The sequence below is a fragment of the Neomonachus schauinslandi genome, chromosome 4 (assembly GCF_002201575.2).
Source record: "Neomonachus schauinslandi chromosome 4, ASM220157v2, whole genome shotgun sequence".
Taxonomy (NCBI): domain Eukaryota; kingdom Metazoa; phylum Chordata; class Mammalia; order Carnivora; family Phocidae; genus Neomonachus; species Neomonachus schauinslandi.
This window is the reverse complement of record NC_058406.1, coordinates 88,610,924-88,631,957: the sequence shown is the minus strand read 5'-3', so window position 1 is coordinate 88,631,957 and position 21,034 is coordinate 88,610,924. Positions and strand designations below refer to the sequence as shown.

Here is a 21,034-nt window from a genome sequence, read left to right as displayed (position 1 = left end):
AATAAAAGAAACATGATTTCTAGGGGCACCTGGGTGGTTCAGTTGGTTGAGCAACCTACTCTTGGTTTCAGTTAGGTCATGATTTCAGGGTTGTGAAATTGAGCCCTGCGTAGGGCTCTGTGCTGGGCTTGGAGTCTGCTTGAGATTCTCTCTCTCCCTCTCCCTCTGGCCCTCCCTTCACTCTCCACTCCTCTCACTCCCCTGCTCATGCTTTCTCTCAAATAAATAAATAAATCTTAAAAAAAAAGAAAAGAAACACAATTTCTTAAATATTTTTCATTACTTAACAAGAGGAAACACATGAGTAAACAACACAAGATTTAGAAGAACCCTTATAATATGTTGGTAGGAATGCAAAGTGATTCAACTGCATTTGATGAAAATTCCCATACTCTGTAGCCCATAGATTGGCTTCTGGTTGCACACCTTGAGATAAACAAAAGACAAAACAACTCTTGTTCACATGCACCAAGATCTAGGTACGAAGATGTCTCTTGTTGAGTGGCTTGTAATTACAAAAAACTAAAAACAAACAAACAAACAAAACTTGCTGAATTCCCACAATTGAAGAATATATTTATCCAATGGAATAGACAGATAGATAGCATTTCAATATGAAGCAAATAGATCATACAGACCAAACAGATAATTTATGAAAATAATGTTGAATAAAAAAGTTATAGCATAGTTTTTCAGGATGGTAACATTAAAAAACCCAAAGTCAAAACTATAACTTGTTTGTGAACATATAAGTTTCATATAAAAAATATAAAAACATGGACTACAGGGAAATACACCACATTTATGACACTGGTTCTCTCTGGAAAAGGGAAGCCAGGAATGGACCAGGGGATGGAAACAAGATGGTTTCGACTCAGTCGGTAATGTTTAAATTTTAAGTGGTGGGTGTACATATATTTGTTATATTGTTTATATACTTTTAATTTAAAAGACTAAAAAAAAAAAAAGAAAATGCTTGATACCTTCAAGATTAAGGACCTCCAATGTAGCCTAAATACTTTAAAGACCATGTATATATTAGAGCAATAATCTTTGATATGAATGCTATCATCAAATTAACCTATCTGTTTTAGCAGCTCATTCATTCATTCAATAAATATTTGTTGAGCCCTATGGTGGAGAGACATAAGACAAAGTTCCTGTCCTCTGGATTTTATATTGTGGAGGAGAAAAGAGACATAAATATATGAGCAGTATATAACATAATAAATGGCTAGTTGTTGGAACTGATGTTTAGTCAGATGGTACTCAGTAAGATACACCCACTGATGTCTTTTCTGATTGTTTTGTGTTGATGCTGTCCCAGTTGTTAAATAGTTTGAATATCACCCCCTATAATAAATTCAATGAAGACAAAATTAAGTAGGCTCAAGGAATGGATAGAGTGCAAAAGAGATGCTATTTAAATAAAGTGGTCAGATAGGCTTCCTTATGAAGGGTTTTTTAAGCAGAGAGTTGAATAAAAGGTGGGACAGAGCTATGGGAAGATTTTGAGAATGCAGGTCCAAACAACAAGGCAAGAATAAACTTAGTTTTATGTGGAACACCAAGAAGTTGCAGGCAGACTGGACTGAGCAAGGTAGGGAGTGATCAGAGTGGACATCAAAGAGGTTTTCAAGGACCAGATTACATAGGACCTTTCAAGCAGTAGTAAGGGTTTAGATTTAATTCTCAATGGGACACAACAATTGGGGAGGAAATTGAACAAGAACAGGACCTGATTGATTCAGATGTTTAAAATTTTATCCATATGTATATTACATAATTATATTATCTAATTACATAATATTTATATTATATATTTTATATTTGTATATTATATTTATATTATATGTGTATATTTCTATAATATATTTATATTATGTGTATATTATAATACTATAAAACATATGTGAATTTGGTGACAGGGCAAGAGTTGGAAGCAAGGAGATCAGTTAGGAAATACTGCAGGGGTCTAGCCTCGATATAAAGCTGGTTGGGACCTGGTTGTTAGCAGCAGAGAGGGTGAAAAGCAATCTGATTTGGGATAGATTTTTGAAGGTTTAGCTAACAGGACTTGTTGATATGTGTTGTGAAGGACATAAAGGAGTTAAAGAGGATTCCTAGATTTTTCGTCTGGAGCAACTAGATAAATATAAGCTGCTGTTTATAGATATGGGAAAGACTACAGTCAAAATCCATTTGGGGAGAAGAAATCAAGAGTTCTATAATAAATGTGTTAAGTTTAAAATGTCTACTAGACAACTGAGTGGAGACAGCATGGAGGCAGTTGGCTATATAACAGTTGTTATTGATACTGTTAAAAAAAAAATCAAAAGCATCACGCTAACTACTTTACTCAACACCTCCCCCACAAGAATATGATTTTGTTAACTAGCCAACAGTTGCTGACTTATTATTCTGGTTTTAGATGGTGAACACAATATGTACTCTGCTCTGTATGATTTCTAACAGCTTATTTCCATTTATATGAACACGTTAATGGAAAAGAAAGCAGGAATGGAAACAAACAGTGTTGATTGGTTCTCTTATCCCTGAATGAAGACACTCATCACATAATGTGTATTTCCGACATTCCACACACTCTGTTTACAGAATCCAATTTTCTGAGGTTATTTCAGATAAAAGGCTTTTTAAATAACAAAATCATAGTATTGTGGCTCATAGTCCTAATCATAAATGTGATTTTTAAAAAGGTTTTCGTGATGGTCTTATCCCACATACTACAAATAAAATTAGGGAGTAATTTATGGTATGGTTTAAGAGTAAGACATGCATGTCAGACTGGGTTTATATCCTGTTCCCACTACTTGGTTGGAAAAGTTATTTAACCTCCTGTCTCAGTTACTCCACCTGTTAAATAAGGATAATGATAGGACTGCAGACATGAACAAAGGCTGTGTTTAGTACGGCGCGTGGCACCATGTAAGTTCTTGATAAATATCAACTACAAACATTATTTGTAAACATATAGCACAAGTTTAGTTCAACAAGCATGTATTAAGTACCACTATAGGCTTCACACTGTGCTAGGCACTATTAAGCACTGACTCCAGTGAGAGCTAAACAGAATGCAATTCTGAGTTAGAGTAGACACATTGATGAGAATGCTCCCTAACACCCTGTACAAGTTTAGTCTCCCTAAACTTTGAAATCAAAATCCTCATGGAGGGGTCCAGGCATCACAGCTAACCTCAGATTGCTCACCAGCTCACTTTCTCTATCCTAGACACATCCTCCTCTGCAACTTGTGTTGACCATGTGCGTTGAATTCTCATCTCCCTTGAGAGAGAGTTGCTCGGAAGTGTATTTGATTTCTTCATTTTGTCATTTTCAAGAAGGAAGGAGAGCAACAGGAAAGAAACAAAAAGTTACATGGAATGGTGAAAAATCATTGTTCAGACATGACCTGATTATAATGTGAGCCGCTAGACCTCTCAATGGACACCAAACCTCTGGAACGAAAAGGGCTATTTCTTTGTACTGAAGCAAAATCCAGCTCACGTCTTCATTTAATATTTTAGAAGTCAGTTTCAAAGTAGGTCAAAGAAGGAAAACCAATTCTGGCTTCTTCCTTAGCTCACATCTTTAATTTTCATGGAACTGATACTATGTGAATCTATCTATTCCCAGAAAGATGAGAAGAAACTTACAACCTGCCAATCTCAGTAAGTTCTTTTCCAATATTATGCATGTGAAACAACTTTCATCACTTTCCCCTTTTGTAGGAAAAGAAATTCTGAAATTTTAAAAATGGCACATGAAAAACTAGTCTGCCCATTGATCTGGTGAATTAAAACCAAAGTAGATTTCACACCAACCACTTTATCAAATTAATTATGTTTCCGTTTGTAACTGTTTCCAAAGGACTGATTGTCAGTGAAAAGGAGTGCTTTACTTAGGGCAAATGACAACTTTTCCAAGTTCTTACATTAGGACCAAAAGATATGAGGGGGCACTTAGATGAATTTTTCTCAGTCCTGAGATGATGGCTCTCTGCCACCAAAATCCCATTCAAGAATACATAAAATTTCCACAAAATGAAGGGTGTACAAAAGTCTCTGAAACAAGACCTGTTCTTCTGGAAGAAAAGATACTCACATTTTAACTTAATCAACTGACAAAAAAATGGTGTCTGTTTAAAAGGCCCAAATTTACATGTTTTTATGTAAATTTTTCAGCAGAAAAATGAGAAAAAAGGCAAAAAGTACAAAAACTACTACAATTAGGAATAAGAAAATTTAAATGGCCAAGAAACATAGCAAAAACCTACCTAGTCAACAAGTAAAAAATACAGCTTTGAAAAATTAAATGTCATTTCACTTCCAATATCTCCATTTATCAATAAAAATGTTAGAAGTTATTATATTAGCAGAAAAGGTTTTAGCAATAAGGATAATTTTATCATTATTCTTTTTGGTAAAGTACACATTTTCGTTTATCTGCTAAGGCCCTATGTTAGAAGAAAATTTAAGAATATAATTTCCAGCATTGATGAGAATCTCATGCCTACCACATTTTTATAAAATGCTTAAAAATAGAGTATACTAATCAACTTTCTGGAGAAAAATCTTGACTCCAGTCAAGAGCCTTAAAGCATAAAAACCAAACAACTTAAATGTCTAGAAACAGAAGATTGGTTAAAGAAATATCCATAGTAGAATACTACACAGCAGTATATCTTAAACATATAATGTTGAATTAAAAAAGGAAGTTCTACAATGATGAGCATGGTATTTTCCCATTTATTCAAAGTTTCAAAAACAATCCTATTTATAATCTGTGAATCACAACCAATATATAATTTTCAATTACTTGTTAAAGATGAAAAAGAAATATAAAGGAAGAAAAACATATCAGAGGGCAGAGCACATAGGATGGTAAGTACTTGTTTGTGAAGCTTTTGTTTTGGTTGTGTATGTGGATAATGTGTGTTTAATGAGTTGTAATATAAAATGTATTTCTCACTGTGGATCAATTTAAAGCAAGTTTTAAAGCCACAAGTACAGTTTACAAGGTGTAATTTGCTCATCTTTAGCTTGTTGCTCCTAAAGAGGTCCCCTGACTTTGTTCTCTACTATGTGGCAGAAGCCGTCTTCCTCCTCTCTCTAGAAGCTCTCTAAGAGAACATAAAAGCAAGGCCCATAGAGAGGTGCCTGCCTAAGTCACACATGCTGATTTCAGTCCCCATGACTGACATATAGAATTCTATTTCGTTCAGTAATGATTACATCCTTGAGAACACAGAATATAGCCCTACTCTTTAGCATCAGCTAAGTATGATATAATGAGCTTGATAATCTAAAAACATGTGCGTTTAATATGGGAGGTTTCAAACATGGGAGAAGAAGGATATGTTCAATAAAAAAGATTATACTGATATATGTTCATCACCGCATATAACCAATAAGAAAAAAAAAAAGCAAAGAACATCAAGCTGTCAAGGTGAGAGGATAATTAAATAAAATATTGTATATCCACATAATAGGATATTTATAGCTATCAAAATCATATATCCTAAGAACACATAATGATACAAGTAAATGCAAAAACTGTAGTAGTAAATAAAAAAAAAAGGTGAAAAAATGTATGTGATATGATTCCAATTTTGTAAAACAAAATATATATATTTAGAGAGAGAGAGACTTGTAAGAAATATGGCAAAATGATTTCAATGTTGTGTGTTAAGCTCTTCTATTTTTTCCAAATTTTCTATTTGGAAAAATACATTTAAAAGATTCAATTAGAAATGGAATTTGAAAATCCCTCATATACACTTTCAGTGTTGGAATGCTGAGTAGATTTTGCCTCTCCCATCTCTCTTGAGAACATCATCATAAGCTGCCCAAGTGCAGTAGCTAAATTTTCTAGTTGTCTCTTAATTTGCAGAGGAAAAAAACAGATTCATGATAAAAGTTCTCAAGAAATAGAAAACATTCTAGAAAATCAAATACTATATTCAATAAATTGATCAATTAATAAATTAAAAACATGTTATTATTTATCTGTTGCCTAAGAGTATGGTAAATGCTACGAGGTAGAAAAGCAATATAATGTGTAGTCTCTGTTGAGTCCCAGTATACAGTAGGCTCTCTGCTACATATCATCTCATTTAAGGAGTAGTGATCAAGGGGCACCTGGGTGGCTCAGTCCATTGAGCACCCGACTCTTGGTTTCAGCTTAGGTCATGATCTCAGGGTTGTGAGATCCAGCCCAGTGTTGGGCTCCCTGCTCAGCATGCAGTCTTCTTGGGATTCTTTCCCTCTTCTTCTCCCTCCCCCTCTGCTCCACCCCTTGATTTCTCTCTCTCTCTCAAAATAAATAAATAAAATCTTAAAAAAAAAAGAGTAGTGATCCAGATAAAGAGGCAGGATACAATAAACACATGAAACAAATGTGCATGTGAGTGTATTAATCAATAAAGTGTAATAAGTGCTAAATGATGCCATATAGTGCAGGACATAGGCAGGGCTAATACAGATATACAGTCAAGAAAATGATATGAGCTGAAATTGGCAGAAAGCGTGTATAGAGAAGCCAACTTCACATAGACCTTGAAGGATGGATGGAATTGAGGTAAGTGGAAAGGAGCACAGACTATTCCAAGCAACAGGAATGTCCTCTGCTTGTCCTCGCAGAGAAAACACATGAGATGAGGGACTTTCTGTGTGATGACACTAGTCCTCAAAGTCAGAGAATCAAAATGCCAGCCCTTATAAGACCCATCCCATGTACAGTCCCAAAGCTAGAAGAGGACCCCCCCCACACACAAAGTCTGGAGAATAAGCCTGAGAGACCCCAAAACAATCTGGAAGGGCTATGGTATTTTTAGGAGATTGCTTCTCACACTTTTCAAGTGATATTCCCCTAGATTGAGAGCAAACAAGACTACTCCTTGGGGGACAGAGGAAGTAATTCAAAGTGATCCACTACAAGGCACTTACTATTTTCTCATGTTTCACCTTTAAAAATCTCGCATTTGTGGGTTCAGTTAAATGCTTCCCCTAATCTTTGTGTAATATTGGAGCTTCAGGTAGATGAGCCATGCTTATCTTACTCAGCATACTCCACCATCAATTAAGTTAAAAATACATACATATATACACACATTATATATATGCACACATATATAGGTCTAACCCAACAGGTTCTATGATTTTTTGCTCCTCTTCCATTCTGCCAGATAAAAGGTCATTCTACCATTAACCAGGCCACTAGGCTATCATTTAAACACTGTGCTTGAATCTGCCCCACCCAGTCTTTTTCTATCTTTTTCAGATGCTGTTTAGCATTAGGCACTTGACTACCAGACAGTATTCTCCAAGTGGCCCTTTGATATGCCACAAAATAATGTTTCACCTTTAAATTCTGAGCGCTGGCTTTGCTTCTTTGTTCCCCCATCCTCTGAGTACACACTACTTCATATTCATTTTGCTTAGGACTCTTCTTCACTTCCTTTGGAGGCAGGGAACACATGCTATTTGACTTTGATTCTCACCACCACCTATTGGTTTTGCATGTGCTATATGCTCTGTTCACTTCACCGCATCCAGTAGCCTGGAGTAATATTTGTGAAGCATCAGCCCATCAGAGACTGGGGCACTTGTGCACATAGAGAACACTGTCTGAGAACACTTAGTGACATGATGTGGTTTTAAGTTTTGTTAGACCCACAGTAATCTTTCCCAGCTTCCTCCCAAGCCCCCCCACCGCCCCCATATACAGTGCATGCTATGCCAATGAGCTTCAACCCAAGTGCCGTAGTCCTCTGCCAATTGATCGCTACCCATAAGTCCCTTGGACGTGCTAGAGGGTCCCAATGGGAAGTAATGGGAAATAAAGTTGAAAATAACCAGATTTAAAGACCAGGTAGAGTACTTTAGACTTGATGCAACAGATAATAAGGAGCTCTTGTAGGCTCCTCAATAAAGAGATACTTGCTACAGGGATATATCAAAAAGATTGATCTCCATGAAACCTAATTCATTGTGAACGTGAATTAAACTTTTCTAAGAAATAAATCTAAATAATGAACTAAATAACAATGAAGTGTTAATAATGGAGGAACCGAAAGTTTTTAAAAAAATTCCATTCTGGGATAATTAAGGGATAAATCAGTTCAACTGAAAGATGTCACTGTTATTAAAACTTCATTCATTTATTGAATTATGTTTCATGTGAACAGAGTATACCTTAAGATTATTTGATTATATAAGTCAAGGTCATTTCCAGGTTTTGGAAAATTGAAATTAATGCCTTGTCACTGAAAATGGGACTGAGTTTATCAAATCAATTTCTCAAAGGCCACCTGATAGTCACCAGATGGCAACTGTGCTGATGTCAAATTTGAAATTTAAGTTATAGATAGCCCTGTGACTATGCATTACCACTCACTCATCCCACTGGGTTCCTTAATATCATAAAACACAAAGGCTTTCTACTACTTTCCTAAATTCCATTTGAACAAAATGAAATATGTTCTATCTACAATGCTTGCAATAATTAAAGTCTTTTCTTTTTCTTAATAGGAGTCTATCTAGAAATAGCACAATATGGAATGATCGTTAATAGACCTGTTATGGTACTTGAATAAATGCCTATCAAGAGCGAGGGCAACCATTAGCAAATTTCCTAAAGAAAATCCATTTTCATTTCAAATTCTGACATTTTATTTAGAAAAATTACACCCTTTCTTTTAATTACTTCAGTAAACATAATGAGGGTATTGCTAACTACACCTCCGAGTACTTTATTTTCTCCATTTTTTTAGTAATATGAGTCTACTTGTAATTAAAGGCACACTGCATTAATGATGCCGGGGGTCTCCAAGGGAAACACTTAATGTCCACCTCATGATATTATGCCAAAATTACATGCACAGAAGACTTTTTAATAATCTTTGTTCCCTAATTTAGTTTTGATTGGCTCTGAAATCCACAGCAGCTCTCGAGGGTTCACATTTCCATAGCCATCAGCACTTCCGCACCATCTATTGTACGAATGCACATGACTTCTCCCGTCTGCAGGCTTCTTTTCAAAGCTTCTGTTTAACTTATCCAGAAAATTAGCTGCAGGCTGGAGATAATTGCAGATAATTTTGCCATTTTTAAGCCACTGGGGTGTTGCATGGAGATATGACAGCGAAGTTTGTCTAAACACAAAGAACAAGTCATAGCTTTGTGTTGTCACTTCGGCTTTACACGCAGGTTCCGATCATCCTATTTGCTCTTTATGCAAATTGAAACAAATTGTAGTCACTAGATGATTTATGTTTTCTGACAAAGCTGTGCTACGGGAAGCTTTAATGTGGCTGGGAAAAGGACATGATCTATACTAACATATTATCCCAGCCTAAAAAAAAAAAAGGAAAGAAATGGCTAAACCTCTTCTACCTCTCAGATTCTTCCTCCTTAACAGAGATACTTGGGCCATCAACAACTTAAAAGGAATATATTAAATTAAAAAAAAATGTATGGTCTCATACACAATTCGTGTGTGTGTGTGTGTGTGTGTGTTTCCCCTATTCTACTCTCATGCATAGAAATATCAGAGTGATCCCATAAAATTAACATTCATAAATGCTGGTAGTATTAATACACAACAATTTAAAATCACTAGATATTAAAGAATTATTAAGTAGGTCATCCAGGTTAGGAAGCAGAGATCTATTATCAAATGGAATCATGTGGCCCTTTTTCCCTAAAATTTCACAATAAACTAAATGCTGCATCCCTGGATGGTCGCTGCCACATGAGGATGGCACACGTGCAAAAGGCAGCAACTGTGGTTCTTAATGCATTGCCAATGAACTATGGAAACTTCAGGGTGTTTCTCTCACCAAATGTCCCCTCGGTGCTCAGAATTGTTATACTCATAGATAATAGATAATAACGGAGTAGGTGATTTCTGAAACCATTCTGCAGCAAACATTTACATATAAGGGCTAAGTAGGGATGGTGCTTATATGGCAGCAACACTGATGTAATGGGCCATAACAGCTCCGAGGGAGCAGGTATGGGTGCGTGTGTCCAGGAGGAAAGAACGTGAAAGTCGTAACGCAAATGACTTTATGGATTCCCGGTAGACCTTGGGCTAAGGAGCACCTACACAGGTCTGATATGACAGCATCCCGAGACAGCTTTACAGCCTTGTGTCAGGAACGCTTTCACTAAAGAGTTTTATGGAAAATCCAAAACTACAGAGAAGAAGTGTTGCTGTATTAGGCCATTATCGTTGACTTGGCATATGATATGCATACAAATAGTCCCAAAGTCTGCGTTTAAAGGATGGGTTATTAAATCTGCTCTGCCAATCATATGCATATTAAGGAGTCCAAATTAAGCATTGATAGGTAACATCCCACAAATCTTACACGCTCCCTTGGAAAACAATTCTGCCCAGTGACAAGCTTAAATGCACCAAGGCCTCCAAATACCTGCGTCAGACTAAGATGTAGCCTTTCAAAAGACTGTCTTGGGGATTTGGGGGTAAACGTATAAAGTATTCACGTTACTGCACTTGAGAAAGCTGAAGGATATAATTTTAATTCTTTTTTCTCTTTTGGTCTCTAACATCACATAGCTAGTAAACTGGGAGGGAACTGACTTGTTTAAGGACTTCAGACCACGTCCCCACGAAAGGCGGGCATGAGAAGTTCCGTAACGTGCCCTTTCCCACTCATGATAAGAGAGGCACGCTGAAAACACCAGGTGAACCCTTCCACATGAGGACAGGAGCAGGGCTCAGCTAGTGCTCTCTTGCCAGGGGCTGAGATCGAGGAAGCTGCGCATTTAAAGCACAGGCTGAACACACCATACTGGGCCGATGTGGGTGGAAATGGCACTCTGAAGAAGGAGATCTGGTATTTTACTTACATCTGTCAAATATTAAACAATTCCAGAAGAGGCATATTGGTACAAGTGTCATGTAAGCCAGTAGATAGAGCTAGAGTGTTCTTCATAATATGAAGCGCTGGCCCAGAACTCATTCTCCTGCTGTGAGGAGTGGAAGACTCCACGACCTATCATCTGCACAGCAATTGCACCCCAGATTTGCAATGAGATTTTAAATTTAACCTTTTATGAGAGATTATCAAACAGCTTCTATAAAGCCAACAAATGTCCCTGCTCTTTTACAGACTTACTATAGTTTTGCTAATGTGTTGGAATAAACTCCTCTTCTGGAAGTTTCTGGTTTCTAAAATGTAGCTTTTTTTTTTTTTTTTTTGCAAAGCACATACCTGTTTCCCAGAAAGACGGGTCCTCTCTTTGAAATATTTAGTCTCGCAGGGCACTTTAGTCATAGTGACACCTAATAGGCAAGCTCTTTTTCTCACTCTCCACAAAATCAGGTTTAGACCATAATTCAAACCAGTCCCCAAAGGCACTTCTGAAAAATGGCAAGCTGTTAGCTTTTAGGTAAAAACACTCTTTATTGCTCAAAATTGTTTCCTGTTACAAAACCTTTTCCACAGTGCTAGGTCTAAGATGATCTTATGCTAATTTAACTCACTGGGGACTGTGAACAGATGCTACTTTGATTAATAGTTTCACTATGCTGAAAATGCCAGGCCAGGTTCAAGATAATAAAGTCAGGTAAGAATACTATTAAAATCTGCCATATGATTATATCTGTTATGTGGAGAGAAATGGGATCACAATTCCAGTATCAAGTAAAGACCACCTATAATAATAAAAAAAAAAAATGACATAAACCAAATGAACATACTGTCTGAATTCTTCAGCACTTTGATTTACATCATGTTAATCACCAAACTCTTTATTAATACCTTATAGGTAAACTTTCAGCCACGTCCTAAGTGAAAATTCAATGCATCACTCCAATGCTATCTTTGCACCTAGGATTTAACTCTCCACCCAGGAAAAGTCTTATGTACACCACAAGAACAAGGAAAGGATGGTATCTGAATTTGTATGCCCAGGTTATTACTTTCCAAGCAAATACGTTTCCAACATTCCCACAGTCGTATTTAAAACACCCATAGAAAACTGTGACCCTTGCAAATAAAGGCCTGCATGAGTTGACAAATGAGACTTTTCTGGAGGCATTAGCTCCTCTCTCCTTTGCTTCTCTTCTCACTGTTCTCCTAACCAAGGACTTCCACATCACAGCAGTGTCCACATGCGAACAACCACGAACTCTAATCTGGCCTCAAACTATGAAATTCGGGGCTGGCCTTACACAGGTATGTGAAGAAACCTTTGTGTTTTTAAAGTCGGTTTACCAGTGGATTTTATCCTTCACCATGATGCATATGACCTAGTCATATTCCCAGACTCCAATCTGAAATTTAACCGTCAGCTGAACTTTTTCTTTTATAATTTATATACAGTACGCCTGTCTCAGTGGAAGCTTTGGTTTGTAGGAAGGCAGAAGGTACATTCCAGTGCATCAATCACACTGTGACTTGTAATTCCGGGTCCTGCAAGCCAGCCTCCATTGAGAAGGAAGCGAACCTGTTAGCGTAGATCTGCCACGCACAGATTCAGCTCATTGCATGAGTCGAGTCTTTACCCTTACCACATTTGTACACATGTATGACATGCCCCCACTTAATATGAAATAGACTATTCCAAAGGGTTGCCTCACCATTGCACAGAACGTCTCGGGAGGGTCTCCACAGGTAATGTCCGGAGGATCCAGTTTTACTTTGAGATATTTGGTCATGTCCGTGGATTCCGGCTGACAGGCCATGTAATCCCAAACTTTCCCTTCTTCTGTGTAAATCTGAGTCTTACACACATCATAATGTCCCCATACCAAAGGGTAGGGTTGCATCACTGAGGACACTGTAACCCAAAGGGCATGAATTGACAGGAATCTTGACAAATACATCTCTAAATTCTTGGCAATCCTCGCAGTAATAAAGCAGGGTTTGGTTATCTGTGAGCTATGTCTACTTTACATATACATATATGTCTATAGATTCCAAATCTAAAAGTGAAGGGTCGATATTGTGCGTGTTCAGGTATATTGAGGACTTTGGTGGAAGCCTAACATAGTTGTGCGTTAGGCGTTGACAACAACTTGCAGCTTTTTTGTTGTCCTAGAACATAGCTATTAGATTCGGGTCTGGTTTGGTTTTTGTAAAAGATGTCCAGTGGCAGAGAATGATTTAGCAAAGTGATGGCTCTCCTGTTGTACATCCGATAACCCTGGGTGATCCTCAGTGCTCACTGCTCGCAAGGGATGCTCAGATGCACTAGGATATCAGTATCTGAAGCAAAAGGATGAGTGTCTATAGCCGGGTGTCTGTTTCTCATCAATCATTCTTTCCTTCTGGCACCAACACCCTTTAAGAAACAATAAGAGTAAGAGTTATTGCCCCAGAATCAATGCATTACAAACTGTATGATATGTTGACATTTGGGAGGTTTGATGCAATATAAAGCAAATTGGTGTAATATGGATAACCTTTACTCCGCTGCTTTGCTAGAATGAGCAAACCACAGAAATCACTCACACTGGGGAGAATTTTGATATGAAGGATTTAACTCTTCCATAACAAAGACAGATGTGCGTGTCCCAGGTGAGTTACAGGTTCTCGCTTCAAAAATTATATTTCCATCTTGACAAAACTGAGAGCAAGCAGCAAGATTTAAACATTTCTCATGGACTGCAGTGCTAGAAAATCTTCCAGGAGAACAATGGGGGAAATGAATGCTTTTATAACAATGACAAAAAAGTGACAACTACTTCTATGCCTTTTGTCTATTGGCAAAGAGACCCTAAAAATCTCTAAATTCCTTGTACATTTCTTAGCTTTTGTTAGCTGGAGTGAAAACCAGCATTGTTGGCACAAGTCTGTCCCTTTGGATTTGCTCATTATATTGGAAGAATTTAGCCTCTTTTGTTTAGTTGCATTTAGTGATAAAGATAACTTGCCTCTTCTGAAAAAAAAATACTCAGAAATAAAACCAAAGGAGCAAATTTTCTTTTCACAAGACTCTTCTATTTTCTTACATCTTTTTATAGCCATTACATCTGCATTTGCACTTACTTTCTGTAACAGAAGAAGAGAATTTGTCCCAAAGGCGCATATTATATGCTGCTTTAAAACTAAAAGCTCTGTAGTAAAATGCACAATTTAAAATGCACACATAAAAATAGCTGAGGGTGAGTTAACAGGCCATGAAGCAGAATAATATGGCACTAATTCTAAGAGAAAATAAAAAATACTGTTTAACGGTACTTTGGGTTAACTGATAATGCAGCCCCCACAAATACGGATACTAGTCATTGGTGAGGTGAACTGGCAACTTTTCTCTTTAGAAACCACTGTCCAAGTCTAACCAAACAACAATATTTGGAATCCAGGTGTAAAAAAGAGGTATTTGCGTAATTAGTTGGTTCATATTGTCAGAGTCCCAGTAACTGTTTTTTTAAACAACTGAAAAAGGCCAAAACCCTGTAGTTTAGAAAATACCATCATAGACCCTTTAATTTACATTAGGTGGTTTAAATAGGGAAGTCTGCTATCTTCAAACAATATTATAAAAGGAATTCAATATATTTAAATAATGCACCATCTTAAAATGAACTCCGCCACAGAGACTATGAAATGCCAACGGATGGTTGAATAGTGTTTCCATAGCAAAGTAATTTATAATAATTGCTTTATGGATGCAAGTGCAATTTTCATTATATTCAATTCATAAAATGTTATCATACAGCTGCAATTTGTGATATTTTCTATTAGGAAAAGTGTTGAATATTTGAGTTCCTATGAAGCAATAATTAGCAGTTTGTCTAAACATGTATAAACTGCAGATTTGAATCTGCCTCCTCCTTATAACATATAGATGCGTTGGGCACATTTTGATATCTTAAGCTAAAAGGAAAGAAATCACAGGGAAGCATGTGTTGTGGCTACTAAAACCTTAATAATCTGTAAAGGTGTTAAAATAATACAAATGCACATTTTCTAGATGCATTTTTCAACTGCGTTTACTACTTCATTATAACAAGAACAAACACTTTCATGGAGTATGGGGGAGCTGGGCGTGAAACAGAAGAAGTGTAAAATCTATTAGACTAGAAATTATTAACTTCAATTCTTAGGTTCAAATACATAGCAACTTCTTTATCAAGAACAATATAATCTTGAAGACCAGGGATGAACTGCTCTGAGTTTGAATTGAGTGAAAATTATGAGTTAATTCTAATACTGTTTTTAAAATGTGACCCTAAGTATATATTTGAATGCTCCCTGAGATTAACCTTCACTTTTTTTAACGAGTAAAGGTTATCCCCTAATCCGTTTATTCTTCGTAACTCTGTCTTTATCCCCATTTTGCCTTACTGCAACCACAGAATAAAGGATGACCACCAGATAGATGTATGTGAAAAATTTGGACACTAAGGAAATATATGTGAACCTGTTACTAGTTCTTGACACAACAGCAATCCCAATATAACGAATTCTCATTAAAGTATAGCAGAATTATAATAATGGTCATTACACAGAATTATGGACTACACCATTGATCGAATTTAGAGAACTGACAAGGAAAAATGCAGAGGAGTGCAAGATATTTGAATATTAGGCAGTTGCAGGACTGTGCGACAGACATTCTTGACAAGAAGCAGCCAATTATAGCTTAAATTTCTGGCACATAACCAGTTGTGATTAATAGTTTTCCATTACATTACAGACATATTATTAATGTATTAAAAATGTCAAGCTTTGGCAAGCACTAATATGGCATGGCTCAGTTAGTCTGCAGAATTTACATTTAATGAGCTCCCATTGACACAGAAAAAGATATTGACCACGGCATATTACAGATCAGGAGCAGAGGTCACTAAGCTGTTCTTTAACATAATTGCTTAATTTCATTCTAATTTTTATATTTGTAGCGTGTATTCTAGAATGTATTCTTCACGTCGGGTCTCCTCACTTTTCTCAGTGCCACTTACACTTCAAAGAAAATCCTCTTAATTTAAAATTAAGAAGAAATTAAATTTATGAATTTCCATGACACAGTGGAAAAGAGTCCTCTGTCAAAATCGGGAATTTGCTACTGAAGTATAATTATGGAGTTTTCAAGGAAAATAAAATGATATGAAAATAGAATATTATTTACCCCCTCACCTCTATTGCTTAATGGTACTGGTCCCATCTGGCTATGCTTTTAACCAGGCTAAAATCATCAATAGCTTCTTAAAAGCTAGGTCATCACAGCAAATAGCTAGGCAAACGAATGATGAGAAGGACGGTCGACGACATATTTGGGGATTCAGTATACTAAACCAACCCCTTCTGGCCCATAACTGAACTAATTGCCAAGTAATGGGGGCTTTGAATTTGTCTCAGGTGTCCATATCACCTAAATGTGAGCTGCTTCCGAGGAGCTCTGGGCAGCCCCAGTTCCAGTTCTTTGCTCTGCAAACCTTGGGAACTCACTGTTTTCAAGTAATGTCATCATCTTTACCTATGCACTAAAGTGCTGAGAAATCCTCTTTGATAAAAATACCCATTAATATGCTATGAGAACTCCATAGACTCTCACTGGTATATAAATTTGCAGAGCCAGTGTGAAAATATAAAATTATGTCATGTCCTCAAGTTGATAGATGTTATTGATCTGGACTAAAGGATCTGTAACATGGCTTTGCATCCACAGGACATCTTTTTCCAGGATTCTGGAGCTAATTCCCTTCCACCTGGGAATAACTTTGGAGAAGGTATTTCACAGGCCCTTTCTCTCATCAGAAAAGAAGCCTCCCAAAATAGTACATGGAAGTAATAATGGTCAAAATTATAGGCAATTACATTCTTTAAAAAAATGCCAACTTCATCAACTGAGAGGAAGATACTGACAGTAAATCTGTTAATTCTAGCTCATTGGTTTTATCATATAATCTCATGAGGAGGTGGGGGTGGTGGTATTAGGCTATTTATTCCAAAAATACTTAGCTCTTTAGGGGCACCTGAAATAGACAGCTATTGGCTCATTCCTCATAGACATTAAGAATTTTAGAAATATGCATGTTTCTGAATGGGAAGGAACAAAAAGAACACTGACCATAATCACATTTCATTGAGTGAAAATTATAAAGAGATAAAGACACCCCCAAATTCAATAACCTACCAAAATTAGCAGATTCCAACACTCTCGTAATGAGATTGACTAGACGAGATATTTAAGATACACTGAATGCTCTTTGCATTTATTTATTGTTGTGAAGAAAGCATTTTCTAGTCATCTTAAATGGGAAACATTTGCTTCTACCCTTTTGTTAACTGTCTTTCAAAATATAAGGAATTTAACATTGGCATATTTTACTCATCCTTGATTGGGTATTACGAGCAACTGCCTATCATGAGATTCTTAATAAAACCAAATAGCACACCTTCGTATTTGAAAGATCTCGGTTTTCACCGAGAGAAGAATGATTAGAGAAATCAGATAGCATATGCTTGGCAGGATGTTTGGGGATGGGATAATCCATAAAATTATTTCAGAATCAGTTAAGTCTAGAAGAAATCTGGTATTTCATTACCATAGAAAAACAAATCTTTCCTTCTTGTGTAGGGAAGTTCAGACATCCAAGGTTTCAAACACACATTTAAGAAAATCTACACCCACCCGAAGTTTTGAAACAAAACTCTGGGTTCTGAAGATAAAATTCTTTTTTAAAGTATGCTACATCTCTTACTGATATGATACACACACACACACACCTTTTTTTTGTTAACATAATAACTGACTTTCTGAGTTGCATGAAATTTTATTTCTTTCCAAGCGACTTGATGCTCTTGTAACTCTAAAACTCTCCAAATCTTTACAACACTTAGAAAACATATCAACTAAAGGCGTAATCATTTAAATTTTTTGACATATTACCTGGTTTTTTTTTTCGGAATAGTAATGGAAGCAGACAAGTAGTTGTGCCAATTGCAATTATACAAAAGGAAACTGCAGAATACATTAGCGTCGTCCTAAAAAAGGTAACCTGAATCACTTTAACACACATGCCCTGTGAAAGCTGACAAAACAAAAATCTCAATAGAAAAAAAAAGCTTTGTCTGCAAATAAGATAAACAGCTGTCTTACAAAATTTTAAGATGATCTCTCTTAAATTTCATAATAGGAAGTATAACCACATTAATAGATACATATGGAATTCTGAATGCTCTCATGTTGATCTTTAGTGGTGAAATAGATGTCATTTCATGGCATCCAGAAGAGAAAAGGAAATATATCCCTTACATATGTATGCCGGAACAATAAGTGCAAAACACTTGATGCATTTTTTTCTTTGTATCCTGATCCACATGCAAATACTCAAATTTTGTCTTAATGAAAAACTGGAAGTTGCTTATCTTCCAAAAGAATCTTGGACAGTTACTGAGCTGCCGTTCCTTTGCCAAAGAGAAAGGGGGGTGGGTGCGTGGGTAAGACATTCAAAGTGACACAAAATACTTAATGAAACCTGAGGTTGCTAATTCCCCACAGCTTAGAGATGCTCTCAAGGGCTAGACAAATCACCAAAACCTTGCCCCTTCTCTAAAAAGAGAATTTCTGGGAAACTTTTTCTAACGAGCTCAACCATTAAGTAAATTTGAACAAACGATTTTGTTGGAGGATTTTTCTGGTTAATTTCCCCCCGTTTCTGTAAGACAACTTTTAGTATTTTCAGTCATAAAACAGGGCCTTATTTCTCGAGCAAATCTACTGCCAGATACACCATATGTTTAGTGGAATTCTGAATCTTACTCAGAATTTTCCATTCCAAAGATTGACAAACTGTTATGATAACGAGTGTCTCCATGACCATTCCGAGTACAGAGAAGAATGGAGGAGGAGTCGGGTTAACAAAAGCTTCTGCTCTCTGGGAATCTATACCTGATGCGATGATGGGAACGCAACCTCCGACTTTTCCAAATAAAGTTGCTTTAAAATCCCCGCTAGGAATTTTCCCGCAAGCCCTGCAAGATGACAACCTCCTAAGTGGATGGGGTTGGGGGGTGGAGGTCCCCGGGTGAGGTTACTAGAATAAACAGCAGAGGGCGCAGTTTCTTTTTTTATCTAACTTTTCCCGGGTATGAATCACTTAATTGGTTATTTGGGGCCCAATAATATTCGGGATTATTTGTATTATATATAGATATCCACAGATCCATAGAGGACAGGAATTCAATGTCCCTAGCCGAATCCCGCAACCGATTAAAGTAATGCCAGTAAAGAACCCGAGAAAATATTCCAAACCGCATTCCTACACCAAGTCTGGTCCTCTTTCAATTCTGCCTTCTCCCCAGCTGCACATCATGGGATAGTAATGCTTTAATCTCGCACCAATAACGGAGATTAAAAGAAGGGGACTTCAAAAGCTCTCAGTGTGGCCACCAGCTCCACAGGGCCGGCAAGAGGGCAAGTTTTCTCCCCAAAGCAGACAATTGGCAAAAGGAAAAAAAGAACCCTCCAGAGCGTGGTGCGCGGCCAGGTGTGTGTGTGAGAGGGGGAGCGCGCCGGGTGTCTGTCAGTCCGTCCACCGAGGCACCGACCCAGCGCCCAGGCTCCGTTAGCAACACACACACACACACACACACACGCAACCCGCTCGGGGCGCACACCCAGGAAGACTCGTGTGTGGGTGTGAGAGTGTGCGGGTTGTGTGCGCGCCGCGGCTCCGCGCGCTGCCTCCTCAAGGCGCTTCACAAAGTTCGTCGCCCACCCGGAGCCTCCCTCCCGCCTGTGGATCGCAGTGGGGGGCGGGGAGGGGGGCGGAGGCAGGCACGGAGGGAGGGAGCCCGGGGGGAGAGGGGCAAAGACGAGACGCGCGGGTCGCCGGAGGAGGGGGGCGCCGGCTGCACTTACCGTGTGGCCCTTTTGCCCTTGCGCCGGCCGGGAGCCGACCGACGGCGCGGGGCGGCGGCCCTGCCCAGCCGGGTGCGCCTCGGGCGGCGGCCGCAGCAGCTGAGCCCGCGAGCGGCGCACGGGCGGGCGGCGGCAGCTCCCGCCGAGCGTCCTCCCGGGCGCGGGAGGAGCGGGAGGGGTGGGGTGTGGACCCGAGCCGCCGCCGCCGCCGCCGCAGCCCCGGGGTCCCGCTCGCGCCCGGCCCGCGGTGGGAGAGGACTCTGCGGACCCGGAGCCCCGCGCCGGCCCGCCACTCCCCGCCGCTTAATTACCTTCGTCGCGGGCCCCTGAGAGGGAGCCTTCCTGCGCGTCGCCCCCTCTCGGAGCCCTCGCCGAGAGGGGGAATTCCTTCCCGTTGACGTCCTCTTCCGAAATGCAAAAGATCAGTGACTTTGACAGGTAGATGAGGGGGAGGGAACAGGGGTGGGCGGAGAGGAAGAGAGGATGAGAAAGGTGCCTCTCCCTCCAAAAATATAGTGATATTAATAATGAAATCGCAGCCTTCGGGAGGTCTTGCCAGCCCAGTCCCCCGCTTGCCGGCTCTCCTCCGCGCCTCCTCGCGCCACTGCCTCTGCCACTTCTCGCTTTAAACTTTTACTGGGAATTTTTTTTTTCTATTTCTATTTTTTTTTTCTCTCTCTCCTTTTATTTTTTATTATTATTATTTTTTTAAGCTGCAGGACGATTTCCTGATTCCCGGGGATCAGAACCAGCGGCCGGGCGGTTCTACCTCGCTTGGCACAGCTTTCATTTTATTTCAGATGAAGACGTTGAGCTTAGTCAGAAGGGACATAAATCAGGACAATTAGCATTGGCGCCAAGAAGATCCTCTAGTAACAATTTCGCCCGGGCTTCCTTCTCGCATTCCTCCACTCAAGTCAGAAATGTCACTGCACATAGCGTTGATGGCTGTGAGACGCGACGCACCCAAAGTCCATTTGATGAAATATACATGGTCCACGACGCTTCTGGATTGCGGTTCCCGGGCTCCCCGCCCCCGCCCGCGGCGCCGGGCCGGACCCGCTCCCAGCCGGCAGCGAGCTCTCGGCAAACTTAGGGGCGCGTGCAAATTAAAGAGTGAGCGCGAGGGCCGGAGGAGAGAGAGATGGAAGCGAGCCCGGGGAAGCCGC

At 38.9% G+C, this 21,034-nt stretch overlaps 1 protein-coding gene across 1 annotated transcript in view; it reads right to left on the bottom strand.

Annotated features, from left to right (window-relative positions):
* Nucleotides 1-12,963, bottom strand: part of NTNG1 (netrin G1) — a 308,158-nt gene extending 295,195 nt beyond the window's left edge. Inside the window, exon 1 of the mRNA XM_044914340.1 lies at nt 12,631-12,963. Within this exon, the coding sequence (XP_044770275.1) occupies nt 12,631-12,876 (246 nt within the window). The 5' untranslated portion in view covers nt 12,877-12,963. The remainder of the gene's footprint in view (nt 1-12,630) is intronic.
* Between the last annotated feature and the right edge of the window lie 8,071 nt (nt 12,964-21,034).